The 14264-nt window shown below is 42.7% G+C and overlaps 1 protein-coding gene across 3 annotated transcripts in view; it reads right to left on the reverse strand.

The window, feature by feature from the left end:
- The window catches only part of USP25 (ubiquitin specific peptidase 25), an 88753-nt gene extending 78070 nt beyond the window's left edge, over positions 1-10683 (reverse strand). For 2 of the 3 annotated variants that reach the window (XM_021532380.3, XM_021532379.3), the window contains exon 1: positions 10133-10239. In XM_021532380.3, coding sequence (XP_021388055.1) covers positions 10133-10177 — 45 coding nt within the window. In that variant the 5' untranslated portion in view covers positions 10178-10239. Of the gene's footprint in view, positions 1-10132; positions 10240-10598 lie in introns of those variants that run through there. The other variant, XM_021532382.3, reaches the window with a different exon arrangement.
- Positions 10684-14264: the final 3581 nt, after the last annotated feature.

Consider the following 14264-nt stretch of genomic DNA (forward strand, 5'->3'; position numbering starts at 1 on the left):
TCAGTGGTGTCGTACGAAAAATTACTTTCTGCCATCACCACACACCTACCTGAAGCTTCGGAAGCTGACTTGAATAAAAGGTGTACAAAATACTAGTCTAACAAGTTCACATTTTTGGAAAATTATTTGAAACAAAAATTTAAATTCTGTGCTGCCTTCTAAGCAGCAGCATTATGCCAAGACATGCTCCATCAAATGACAGATGATAAACTCTGATAGTAAAATCTTCAATCCTTTTCTATTCAGTTAGGTCACAAAGCACACAGTATCCTCCCTGGCCTCTTACAACTCAGCAGAGCCTGTGCACTGCACACACCCTCCACTGTGCACCAGCAGCCGGTGGCACATTTACCAGTCACCTTAAAATCAGCCCCAGAAAAAGCTTAAAGGCAACAGCAACTTAGCAAGAGCTGGAACTGGTGACGACGAGAAAATCTGTCTTCACCATTAATAAGTCCAGAGCTTACCCTGTAGACCTGCAGACTGTACCAAAAAGGCAGCCCAGGCAGCTTCAGGCAAGGGGACAACTCTGGTCCAGACAGGGCTGTTACAAGAGACATGCTGTGGCTTTAGGCACTAAGTCCCATAAAACACATGCAAGACCAGAGAGAACTTTTAAAAGTTGCCAGTAAGCTGTCAGTTATTTTTTAATTTCCAAACAAGTAATGGGATACAGACATAGAAGATTTAATTCTACTACCCCATTAAAAAAATAGTTATAAGCTTAGATGCCAGAATTAAATAAAACTTGCCAATTACTACCACCAAATAATTAAAAGATTCTAAAGTAACAAAACTACATAGTAATGGGAAAGTCTCTAAACAAAAAAATAAAAAATAAAAAACATCTTCAAACAGGTGGGAAATTACATAAGAGATAGAAGCAGAATTTGAAGAAAAGTACCTGACAGATGGGAAAATAGGTAATACCAAGAAATGAAATCCCTGTGCAAGCCATCTATAAAGCTATTTAGCTTTAAAAAAAGAATCATATTTACAAGCTTAAAAATGTTGTCATGTATTTTCCCACGGTTCCATATCAAAACAAAGCAAAAGTTAAAATCCACAAAATAGAGGATTGTTTTCTAAGTAATAACCTAAGATTTTTGGGATACAATACAGTATTCAGTCCTCTAACCATGCCATTTACACCTATTCAGAGTAAAGCATTAAGGGAAAAAAAAAAAAAAAAAAAAAAAGAAAATCACTCTTCCAACAACTGTGGTCCCAGAAGAAGTTTCTGTTTCAAAGTAACTAACTTTCAGAAGAATAAAACGAAACCAAAATCAAAAGGGAAGTGGAGTAGGAGTCCGTTCCTGCCATCTTCTCTTCTGAAAAGAATGAAGAACATCATGTGTCAATGCACACCCAGGCTTTTCCAGATGCTTACTTTAAAGCACTCTCACAGCACACACCTGAGTGTAAATTAATACTATTTTCAACTTCCATGTGACACTCTTTTTTTTCCCAGCCTAAACCCAGTAGAAACACAGCTAAATTCAACTTTTCAAAGTGGCTTTATGTTTTAATGGAAATTTGATTGAAAATCAGATGTGTCATTTTTGGTTTGAGAATGGGAATAGAAATTTCCAGCACAGGTATCTGACTTTCCTTGGAGTCACACACCTGTGAGAAGGACAGTTATCACATAAACCATATGTGACCTCAAGCCTACCACTTACTGTTCAACAAAACTAAAAACTGGCATGAAATACAGCTGCATAAATCACAACCCAGAAGTTTTACACCTCAGACTCAGACCCTAATGTCAGGTGAACATCCTCTTCTAAAGGGAGCCCTCGGGATTTTGGGGTACAACACCAGTGAAATGATGACAATTGGCAGGAGAAAGCCATGAAGGGCCATTATATCATGTGCATTCATTTCCACAAATCCTGTGTATGGTAAGATACCATAGTCAATTAGATTTAAATAGCTCCAAATCATGCCTTGCAAACACTAATGCCTCTCTGACAAGCTTTTAGTCAGTGTTCTGTCTACTGCTGCTTACTGTAAAGTTGAAAATATGCTTTCACCTGATGGATGAAAAAGCTTTAGTCAAGGATATTTTAAGCACAATCTCCATTTTCTTGGCACCCGAACTTGGATAAGCTTGACTATTGTTGCCAATTAGTTGATAATAAACATTTTAAAATAAATACTGTGCAGAGTATAATTTTTTTTCAGCAAAATCCACCAGGTGAATCCAGGCAAAATAATTTAGAAACCAGCTACAAACAAAAACATCAAGTTAAAGTTGTGTATCTCAGAATTAAACTAGTTCAATTTTGAATACCAATATTTCCAATGCCTTCAAAAAAAAAAGTGGTTTACATACACAAATCTGTGTCAGGTGATGTTTACAAAGTTAATCTAGTTGCACTCCAGCCTTCAAGCTGTTCCACATCACATGTCCTTTGGATTCCACCTCTCTAACACCCTTAGAAGGAGAGATACATTAAAACTGTGGACACTCAGTGGTGCTACTGCTCACAACAACACTGTTCCCATTGAAGTCCCATCACCAGGTAACATCAGATTTCAGGAAAACTCTCATGCTGATGGCTTTCAACATGCTCCTGAATTTCATCTTTTATGGCAAAGAAAAAGCTAATGGTATTTGCAAAACAATGAAACTACAAAACTCAACTGAAAAAAAAAAAAAAAATCAGTGTCTCCTTAAATTGTAAGAGTCTACTCTGAATAGATTTTTTTCATTGTGATTTTCAAATGCGTAGAATGAATGATGCTACTAAATACATGGGAAAATCACTCTATCATTATAAACAGAGAGGAACTCAGCCTGTCGCCTTCAGTTCAGCAACTAAGTCAAAGTGTCCAGCTCATGATATTTTGTATCACTCTGTCCTTTACACCATCTTAGAACACAGCTCTTCCTTTACAGCGTTTCACAGCAACCTCAACATTTTGAGTCAATGTTGCTTAACACTTCACTCACATTAGAGCCCAAACCCACAGATTCTGCACAACACCCACAGGAAAGCTACTGTGCAGTTCAGTACGCTAAAATCACCCCTCCACCAGAAGACAGAGCTCTGTGAGTGTTAGCAAGAGTCAGCACAGCACCACAGCCACTCCAGAACACAGACTGGTGTACTAGCCTCAAATATTGAGGCAGGGAGGTGCAACTCTGCAGCCAAGAGATACTTTATCCACTTCTGAAAACTGGCATGATAACAGAGCACAAAGGTGCTATGGATGGAATCATTCAAAAAAGAAGTTTCATGAAAATTTTCCACTAGTGGTCTGTAGAGCTCTTAGTTAATTGCAAGTTTTGAATGCCTACAGAAATCTGGCGATAAAAAACTGTAAACCTTGCAATACAATGAGAGAGTGCAAACCACAATGCTGGAAGAAGGCAACATTTTAGATGGGCACCACAGCACACTCTACAGCTGCTCCCAATTTAACCTGCAAGCTTAGCTGAGGTGTGCAGGCACAATACAGCTTATGATAACATCTATATTCAGCACAGTATTAATGTAAAGTATCATGGAAAAATCTGACACGTGCTGTTCAGAACACATCGTGTTGCCAAGGTAAGAGTTACAAGTGTTCACAAAAAACATCAAGAGATGGCATTTGTCAACCTGATGAAACAGGAAAAAGTATTTCCTTTTGCTTGGCACAAAGCCTGAGTTTGTACCTTTATTTGGCACAAAGCCTGAGTTTGTACTATCATGCAAGGTATGCTCTGCAGGAAGGCATCTCACCACCTCATCTTTCCTTCAGCCCCACAGCTTTAGCATTCTCTCCCTTTTTAAAATAATAAAAGAGATGAGCTTATAGAAAACTTTCAACTTGCATGGTTTTCCAAGCAACTAACTCCTGTGATTCACAGTATCACCTCTTCCCTATGAATTATGCTTGACCACCCATTAACCAGAACACTGTACATACCACAGTCCCAAAGGGAAGACAGGAAGCTTTTATCCCATATATCACACACTCAGCTCCCTGGCAGAAATCACACCTGAGTGACATTAGATTCACCTGACTAGTGAAACTGAATTTTCACTCCAGTCAAATATTTTCTATTCTTGGCAGGTGTTGACTTCTTTAACAGCACCACAACTGATAAAGTGCAATCATCAGCTAACAAAAGGCACCTTTATTTCATGATGTCAAAAGAAGACTGAACTCTACCCTGAATTCACAAAATCCTTTTGAAATACTTTATCACAACAGCGTCTCCTACATCACTCACCTTAGCTTGTGTTTTGAATAGTGATGTGGCACTGCTACCCCAGGCACAAATCAACAGGCCCCTGCTAAAACCTGAAATCTTTCAATTTAAAGGTGTCCATTTGCTGACTGAAGACCATCACATGGATAACTTGGTCATCAGGGTTTGATAGGCAAGTTTAATAACAAAGCCAGCTAAAAAAAACCCAAGCCAACAAGGAAACAACAACAAAAAAGACAAACCTAAAACCAACCAACCAAAAAAAAACCCCAAACACCTGTACACACAACCCTTCACTGTGACTCAAGGCAACCTCCACCCATTTTAAAAGAATCACAGTGGTTCTCACAAGAGAAATAGAAAATGAAAGCCATGAGGATACTTTCATTTTCAGGAAAATCTGCTCCCACACCTGTGGCTTTTCTGCTCAGAGAAAGCAGAAAAGACTTTTCTCTCTCAGTCAGGTCCCAGCAACTCACACACACATTCCCCTCAGATTTTTGAGAGTTCTGTTTCCTAACAAGAACAGAAAATCAATTTAAAAAACAACAACAAATCATAACTAACTAAACAAAACTGAAAATTCAGGCCTTTAAAGGAATTTATTCCTACATGAAAGCATGTAAGTGAAGACACAATTCTTAAGCTTTTTGTTTACTTTTTTATGCTTTTTGTTTACTTTTTATGGAATACCAGGAATGTCACATTTGACTCTTGGCCAGCTGGGAATTAAAAATCAGTACCTCCACTAGAGAAAGTGAAGAGCAATACTATTTTAATATATCTTTAGGCACCTCAATAATCCCCTTGTAACTGGCACTGCCAGCAATGGCTGTAAGGGGGTGACAGATGCAGCTCCTCAGACAACTCCTGGCACAGGTGAGTGTCAGAGACCTCCCTGCTGGTTCTGCAAAGATCTGGGCCCAGCCTGAAAAGGCATCCTCCATGTGCCCTGGGACCTCAGGTCGATTTACCAACCTGGACACTTGGTCCCCAGCACCTGTGACATCCCTCAACCTCACCATTCACATCACTGGAGCTATAGAGCCAGCTTCTCAAAGACCAAAAAAATGGGCTGTCAACTCTTGGATGGGTCCTTCAGCAAGGAAGTAGAGAGGATTTAGCCAGAAACAAAACAGAAACAGTCAGAAACAGAACAGAAAGAGAAATTCCATCTTTTGTTCTACCTTTCATTTCTCTTCAGTTACTCAAGTCCACAGATACCAGCTGAACTCACAGAATTAAGGAGATGCCAGCCATAACATATCTTCTTTGGCACAAGAGTGTAAGGAAAGGCAGTTGTTCAATTATCCTTCCACTTATCTTTACAAAGTACTTATTAAAATGTTAAATAAGTTTCTTTTTAAAACATTGGTAATTTTTTTTTGACCTTTTCATAGAAGCTGATGGGTTTTACCATCTTTTGTAGCTGCTCTTCATAGAAGCTGTGAATACAGGGTTCTCCTAAAAATATTGGGGGGAGGAGGGAATGTGTGTTAAGGATTTATTACAGATATTTTAAAATAGTACTACAAAAGGTTACCAGGAAAATCAATACACTTTCATATTCTGAAGCAGTATTTTTCTTTCAAGGTGTGGACCGAACATATCTGAAGACATTATTTCAGACAAATTCTAATGCTAGGACTACACTTGTAAACTTCTGCAAACAAAATCAAAATAGTTACTGAATTTATGTGAAAGGTTTTCTGAAACCAAAAAAGTTTTTAACTGCTGTTAAAGGTTTCATAAAGGTGCTGATTCATGTCATATTATACCAATAAACACAACCCTCCAAGATTCAGCAAGCTTGCATAGGTACTAAACAGAAAAATGACAAAAAGAACCCCAAAACTAACCACACACTCCTCCACCCATTCCCAACAAAATCCATCAAAACAGTCACAAAACCAGAAGGCATTCAGCAGACCAGTTTGACAAGGGCTCTCAAAATTACTTTGAATCACTGACCTTTGCACCTTGCTCTTTCAGAACTACCAGTAGGAATTTGTGTCAAAGGTGTAACTACAAGTATTACAAAGATTTTTGATATGAGCTTCTTAAATACAGAACAAGATGCACATATTTAACGGCATAACACCACAGTACTTCAGTAATGTTTGCAAATTACTCAGTAGTTGGTGCAAACACTTTCAATAAACCAGTGTTGTTATTCTGCTCTTTCTGGACAAAGAGGTACTGAAGCTCTGGCTATTAGCACTGGCAGCTGTAACCCCCCTATATTCAAGCCCTCCAAGCTTGCCTGTCACACAGTCCAAACACAGACAGCTCCCTTTTCATGGGGAGATGCAGAAACCATCCTCATTCCAGGACCCAGGGACCATTTCTCAGGTGCAGAGGGACACCTGCACGTTGGTCACAGGCAAGGGTGGCTCTGGCCTCGTGATGAGAGAGGGAGCCTGCAGCCTCTTGGATCTACCAGGCAACTCTGAACTTAACTCTCAAAATACAGAGCTTTTAAAGATTTGAATTTCAAATCCTTGAAAGGTTGTCACCTATTAAAATGGGAAAAAAAAAAAAAAAAGTACATAGCTCCTAAGATACCTTCTTTGTGTACCAGGTGCTCAGTAGATACTTGGCAATCACTTCCTGCCATTCAGAACTGCATCATGTCAATTGGTGCAGACAGATGACTCTATCATCCTCTGCAGAAAGCAGCTATTGCTTTTAGGGGAAAAAAAAAACCTCAGTGCCATATTATTAGCTAAATCTTTAAATAATAAGTATATCAACACCACAGAAGAAGCACACATGAACTAGCACAATTTTCACCTTTTTACCCCAAAAAACAGCGAGAGAGAAGAATTTAGTATCAAACCTTGCTTTAAGCCAGGCATCATTTCAAGTGGTAAAAATCCTTAAAAGTTTGTGCTTCTTTTAGAAAAAGAAAAATTAGCTGAGGTGACACAGCTCTATTCTACTATTAATCTACTATTCCTGAGATTACATTGCCAATGCACTGCTGAATCACAGGTCTGAAATAACAGTGGGTGTGGGAAACCAAAGGAGAGATAAAACAGCCTTTAAATCCATGTATCAACCAAATGTCAGGCTCTCTCCAGAAGCAGTAGAACTTGATAACACACATTGCTGAGAGGCCAGCTAAGTGCCACCAATTAAAACCCAGCTTCTTCAATCTGCCATTCCAAGATGACCATCACAGTAATTACCAGAGCTGATACAACGTTGAAACATGCTTAACCTCCCCACATCATAACTTTCAGTTACCAGAAAAATCACCATTCACCCAGCCCCTGAACTCGCTGTGTAGGGGACACTGGCCAAGGGAAGGGTCTGCACAGTACATGGGCAGCCTGGGGAGATCTTCCTCCAGGAGGAAAATTGAGGTTCACAGGCATCAGCCACATAGGGCTGCCTAGATTATGTGAAATCCTGCAACACATGTGCCTTATTTCCTCAGCATCAAAATGCCTGACAAAAAAAAAAAAAAAAAAGGACTGGACCGGACAGAAATGCAGATTGGACAAAACAAGAAGCTACTTTTTTTTTTAACTTTGCATGTTGTTTACCTTTTTCACATGCTTTAATCTTACTGTGAACATTACCTATAACCTTCAGACACCGAACAATGTCATAGAAGCACACAAGGGCCATAAGCAACAAGAATAATTTGATTAATTATTTGCTTCAGGACATAATTTACAAGTTTTAACTAAGGGTCAAAATGACCAGTAGAGATGAAAGAAAAGCTTCTTTTGACCTGACGCAGCTGCTTTAACTACACAATAAACTAAAGATAGCTTCAGTGGGAAGCAGGCTGTTTGTAGTTACAGCATTTATTAATACAAACCTACATCTCCAAGTGCTGCTGAAGTTTGACACACGCTTCCTGTATGACAGTAAGAAAACGTCTGATGAACAATGTTTGCAACCATGGCTCCGAATAAGGTATGCTGATGACTCAGGCATCTCTTGTAAACCCAATATATTTCTGCTTGTATGTGGTTTCTTCACATTAACAGAAAACAATTGTAACAAACTTTGAGGTCTCCAGAACAAACTCCCTTATTTGTGGACATTGGGCTTTTCTTCTTTCAAGGGAAAACAGTAAGTTATTGCTATGGTAGCCTCTCCACCTTTCATCCATCCATCAGCCCACTGGACCTTCACCGTTTGCCTTCTTACATGCAAATACCTGATCAATGTTAAAGTTTGTCATCCAATTACCTAGTCATTAGTCTCGCTAACAATGAGACACTCACTTTGGAGTCAAATAAAGCTTTTTTACAAAGTACTTTTAAGATTTGCCTTTCCCTCATTCCCTAAATGCATGCAATTAGGGATAAAACAGGTTAAAAGCAATTGCAGATAATAAAATAATCAGATAATTCAACAGAAACAATAATAAAAAAACCCTGCCATGAAAAAAACTTGATATTTTATTCAGTTTCTTTAGACACTTTAAAAGGTGACCAACACCCACCAATGCTGATTACAACTTCAGAATTATTGCTAGCTATATTTTTTACTGCAGCATGGATTACTTGGCATATACCACAATCAATCTTCAACCTCCTTTTGGGCTTATCCTCGATTTGAAACTCAAGTGAATCTGAACTACTGACCCGCAAGCAGTAGTTTAGCTGAAAACTAAGTATCCTTCTAGTTTAGTTGAAAACTAACATTACTACTCCAGGATTATTGTCAGAAAGCACAAATAGGCAGCACTGATCAGGGTCCAGAAGGCACTTCGTATCTGACGTGATAATTACGATATATTAAGTAAACCACAAGAGGTTTTGTAAAAGATAAACTTGCTCGCGAAAGTTGTCAGATGCACAGCAGCAACATCAGTTTTCAAACACAGCAGGCGCATGTAGCAGCAAATCTGCTGCGTTAACCTGCCAGCACACCCCAACTGAAAACACTGAGAGAGGAACAAAATCAGACCGTTCAGCCCTTGCCTGCCTTCCTGCTGAAGCCGCCAAAATCACGGCTAACTACTTCCAACTATGAGAGCAGTCCTCGGCCAGACACGCCCTCCCTCCAAACAAGCTTCTTAAATGCGAGCTCTACCACTTTAACCAATTATACCCTAATCAGCACATTCCCACTGTCCACTCTTACGGCTGCAGCCATTTAACTTCCCCACCGACTATACCAAAGCACACATACCTTTATCCTCTTAGGAAGGCAGTACATGCCATTAAAACATTAATAAAAATCAGGAAAGAGGCAACAGCCATACCACTAACCAGAAGAGTTGTGTTAACCTACAAGTTACCTTTAAAACATATTATTTTAAAAGCACTGCAATTTAATTTTAGACATTTGTCTTGACAGTTCAAGGGAAGGAAAGCTTTAGAAGGTATCCTTTTTATTCTTCTTTTGACAGAGAAACATTCTCCATCGAGTCCTGGCGCACAGTAAAAGCCTGATGAGCGCCGTCATTCCCTTAACCCCGTTCCATGATGCACGTTAGCACGAGTCCCTAAACCCGGCACTTTTTCACTCCAGCAGGAGCGCGTCACTCGCTGGAAATAGCGTTCACCTTTGGCAGGCGCGGATGCCGGCGCCGCAGGGTCACGCCGGGCATGTGCAGCATCTCCCCCCGGGCCCGCGGGGGGCTCGGCCGGGACTCGGCGCTCTCGCTGCCCGGCCCCGGTCCCGCCGCTCTGCCCAGCAGCCTGGAGCGCAACAGGCCCGCCCGGGGCCGCGGGCAGGAGCCGGGGCTGCCCGGGGTGACCCGGGGCCGGCCCGGCAGCCGCCCCCGCCGCGGCTCCGCGGCCGCCGGAGCGGCGGGGCCCAGGCGAGGCCGCGGCGCGGGGAAGGCCCGGGAGAAGCCGGGCGCGGGCGCGGGGAGGGACGGCGGGAGCCGGAGCGGGCGCGGCCGGGCCCGGGCGCGGCGGAGCCGCTCCAGGCCGGGCCCCGCCGGGGACTCACCTTGGCGGCGCCGCCGGGCTGCAGCACGTTCTGCTCCACCGTCATGGCCCCCGCGCGGCTCCCGGCGGCGCCCCGGGCTCGGCGGGCGGCGGCGGCGCCGTGCGGCGGCAGCTGGGCCGGGCCCGGGCTGGGCGAGCGGGGCGGGAGGCGGGGCGGAGGGGGAGCCCGAGTCGCCGCCCGGCGCGGGGGGAGCGCGGCCGCGCTCCGGCCCCGCCGCCGCTCCCGGAGCGCCGCCCTCGGCCCGGCTGCGGCTCCCGGCGGCGCCGCCCCGCGCACCTGCCCCGGGCGCGGCCCCCGCCCGGCCCCTTCCCCGCCCTGTCACAGCGCCCGCCTCCATCTTGGCGGCTCCCGCCGGGCCCCGCCGCCCGCTCCTCCCGCGGGAGGGCTCCGCGTCCTTCGCCGGCTGCAGCGGCGGCCCCGGCGACGGCAAAGTTTGCCCCCGCCGCGGGGAAACAGAGCGGCTTACCGGTGCCGCTTTCCAGGGGATCGCCAGGGAATTTATGAGCCAGCGCTGTGGCTGCTCGTGGCCAGGGCAAACCGAATCGCCAAATGAATCACAGACCCAGGATCGCTCGGGTTGAAAGGGAGATCGCCCGCCGCAACCCCCCTGCCAAGGCAGGGTCACCCAGAGCAGGTGGTACAGGAACGTGTCCAAGTGGGTTTGGAATGTCTCCAGAGGAGACTCCACACCTTCCCTGGGCAGCTGCTCCAGTGCTCTGCCGTGCTCAACAGAAAAGAAAAAAAAAAAAAAAAGTTATTCCTGCTGTTGATGTAGAAATTAGAAATTCTTGTGTTTTAGTTTATGGCCATTGCTACTTGCCCTGTTGTTGGGCCCCACCATCCTCTTGGCACCCACTTTGGAGATCTTTGTATGCATTAATACACAGAGGTCCCCTCTGTGTTCTCCAGACTAACCAGGCCCAGCTCTCCTCATAAGAGATGCTCCGGACCCTGATCACCTTCGCAGTCTTTGCTGGACCCTCTCCAGGAGCTCCTTGAGGAGCCCAGAACCAGAAACAGTAATGGTGCATCCTGAAGTTGCAGGTCTTCCCTTTCCCTGAGGTTTGACTGGGTGAGCCGTGGTTTGACTGGATGGCATTCAGCATTCAAATTGTATGGCAATGTCATTAACATATGGGGGGGGGTAGCTGGTCTTGGCAGCCCACAGTGAATTTTGGCACCACAGATAAACAGTATTAGGGAAGAAATTGTCCTTCTGTCACCCTGCTCTGGGGTGTCAAGGAAAGGGCAAGAAAGGATTCTGCTTTGGGCATCAGCACAAGCAGCACAAGACTCAGCTGGACAAAACACGTTTGCCCAGGAGCAGGTGAAGGGCAGCAGAGAAGCCCATCTCACATTTTGAATGCCTGCCCAGTGTATGGTACCAGTGTCCCTGTTCCACTTCCAAGGCTGGTGGAGCTCAGTCTGTAGGAAAAGCTGCAGAGAACAGCACAGTTCTGAGAGCCCCAAGTACCTAAAAAACATGAGCTGGGAGCCTAATGCTACAAAATTAATTGCAGCTATTGCTTGTCTGTCACACACAGCCTTTACAACTCTGTAATCCAGAGCCCTCCTCTCCCCACAGTAGAGTATGGATCTTTTTAAAACTGACATTATCAGGTAATAACATCACTGGAAGATCCTGGACTCTAAGGAAAACACAAGCACAACTCATGACAACTTGCAACCACTGCTTCATTTCATTGTAGATTCTGTGCAGGAGATGTTGCAATGTAATCAATATTTGCACTTCTCAGGTTTGTTGCCCATAGATTGTATCAGTTTTAATGTTTTGGTTTTTTTTTTTTTCCTTTTATGCTGCAACATGAAAGGAAATTTGTAAAATTTGTTTCCAAAGAATTTATTGTGCAAAAGATAAGAAAGTATGCAGATAATATAACGGGCTCAGAAATGGATTGCAAATTACTTTACTGGAGATAGGAAAGGAAAGTCTCTGCTCAGACTGATGGCTATATGTAAGAAAGACAACAGTAGCAGCTTGGGGTTTTTCTTAAAAAAAACTTTTCTGTAGTAGCTGTGAAGGAGTGATAGTCCAATTCCTCCGTCCTCTTCCAATATATAATCATGCTTTTTCTTATACATTTTTACAGCTTCTTCACCGTGTTTTTACATGTGCTATGTTCAGATAACTCCCATCACAACTATTATTTACATTATTTGAACATATTATAAACAAATTAGCATTTAAATAAAATACAGTTGTCTTGCAATATTTTTTTCAAGTGTTTTCACTGTTTTATTTAATAGCTTTCCTGTGTCCAAAAATAAAATGTTTCCAAAAAAGAAAGAAGAAATTGTACATTTTGTTCAATTCTTTTTAAATCAGGATAAAATGACAAAGCATCACCTTCCATTAAATTCCCTTCCCCAATAAAATTCATTTTTAAGGGCTCCAGCTTCCTAACTTTCTTTAATATAAAGGCTGAGCAATCTGATTCCAAAACAGGGATTTGCCATTTAAATACATAATCTGAACCAGAATCATGCAAATGAGGATTCTGTCATACCTACAGTGTTGCTGGGAACCAGAGGGAGCAGAGTTCCCTGTTCTGTTTTGCAGCTCAAGCTCTCTATGAAGTACATTGAGTACAAGCCTGGAATTCATACCTCATCAGTAAACACTAATGATTTTGTCAGGGCCACAGTTTAAGAGGAAAATATATATTTTTTTATATATGTGCATATTTTCACAGAAGTTTGTTAGGTTTCCCCATAGTTTTTCCTCACCTTTTAACAATATTGCAGGGTTTGGCTGCTACCAAACATGGTTTGGTTGTTAAACAGTTTGGTGACATGTTGCACAACCTGTGCCTCCAGCTGCTTGTTCCCCTGAGCAAGGCTCCCCCTCGTCTGCACCTCCTGCTCACCAGCGGTGCTGGAGAAGTGATTCACTTGAAACACAGGCACAAACTCCCCTCCCCACTAAACTGGTTGTTTTCTTCTGCTAGATAAGTTCCCCAAAATGGTTCACTGACTGGCTACAGGAACAGCTGGGCTGGCCCAGAAGAGAGGGTGACCCAGGCTCAGTGATGGTACCCATCAAGTTTCATTTCACCTATTTCTAAAATCAGTAAGTGATTGTGCCTTCCTGATCTGCACACTGCCAGTTGGAGGGAAAGCCTGTGCCTGCTCACAGGAATCCTTGTTTCCCCATTTTTGCAAAGAGCAGCCAAAACATCAGCCAACCACAAAACACTTTAGCACATGTTTTATTGTATACAAAGACCATGTACAACAAGAAATAGCTCATTATTTCCCTCCATTTTCAATAGACTTGGGTTTGTCTTTAATTAAGTGCAACATGCATTTAGGGCTTTAATTAGACTGTGGCTGCATAAGTTACAGCTGGGAAACAAAAGTCAGGACTTCTTGGTTTTCTTTTCCCAGATGTGTAACCTGCTATACTGGGGATGAGAAAGCACTGCTTTAAAAAGCACAGGGAACGCTACAAACACAGGTTCTGTAGTTAACCCTGGACAAGAGCTGCCCAGGATTCACATTTATAAACCCCATCTTGGAGCACTTTCACTTAGGCCTTTTGGCTCTGCAGTAAATAGTTCAGCCAACTGACAAAACCACGGCCATTCAAGCAGCTTTTATAGCATGAAACTTTTGAAATCATCGTTTGGCAATTACTCCCTGTGTCACTGGTAACCATTCAAGCATTGCTTTGGCACCTGCAAAATCTCCTGGTGGTTATCATCCAAGGCAACCAAAACAAAAACTAACAAAATTTGTAACTCAGGAAAAGCCTTCTTAAAAGTCTTCTGAAAGCCTTTTGAAAATCTAAAAGTAAAACTAAAATGAGGTGAGCATAGGTCTTGTTGCTATGCAAAACACAACTTCATATTCCATTGTTTGTTGACCTTAAATTGAAGGTTCCTGACCTTCTAATTTTTTCTTGACAGCAGATGTCTATTCATTCACGTGTCTTCTTAAAGTCAGGTGCTACATTCAAAAATAAAAATTCTCAGATTTAGACTCCTGAGTTCATGTAATTGCAGCTGAATTCCACAGAAATTATGGATTTTACAAGAACCTAGTTAACGTGCCCTTTTTTACCCTAGCTATCTTCACACTTCATTTTACTTTATTATTTTATTTATTTTAT

Source organism: Lonchura striata, chromosome 2 (genome assembly GCF_046129695.1).
Source record: "Lonchura striata isolate bLonStr1 chromosome 2, bLonStr1.mat, whole genome shotgun sequence".
NCBI lineage: Eukaryota > Metazoa > Chordata > Aves > Passeriformes > Estrildidae > Lonchura > Lonchura striata.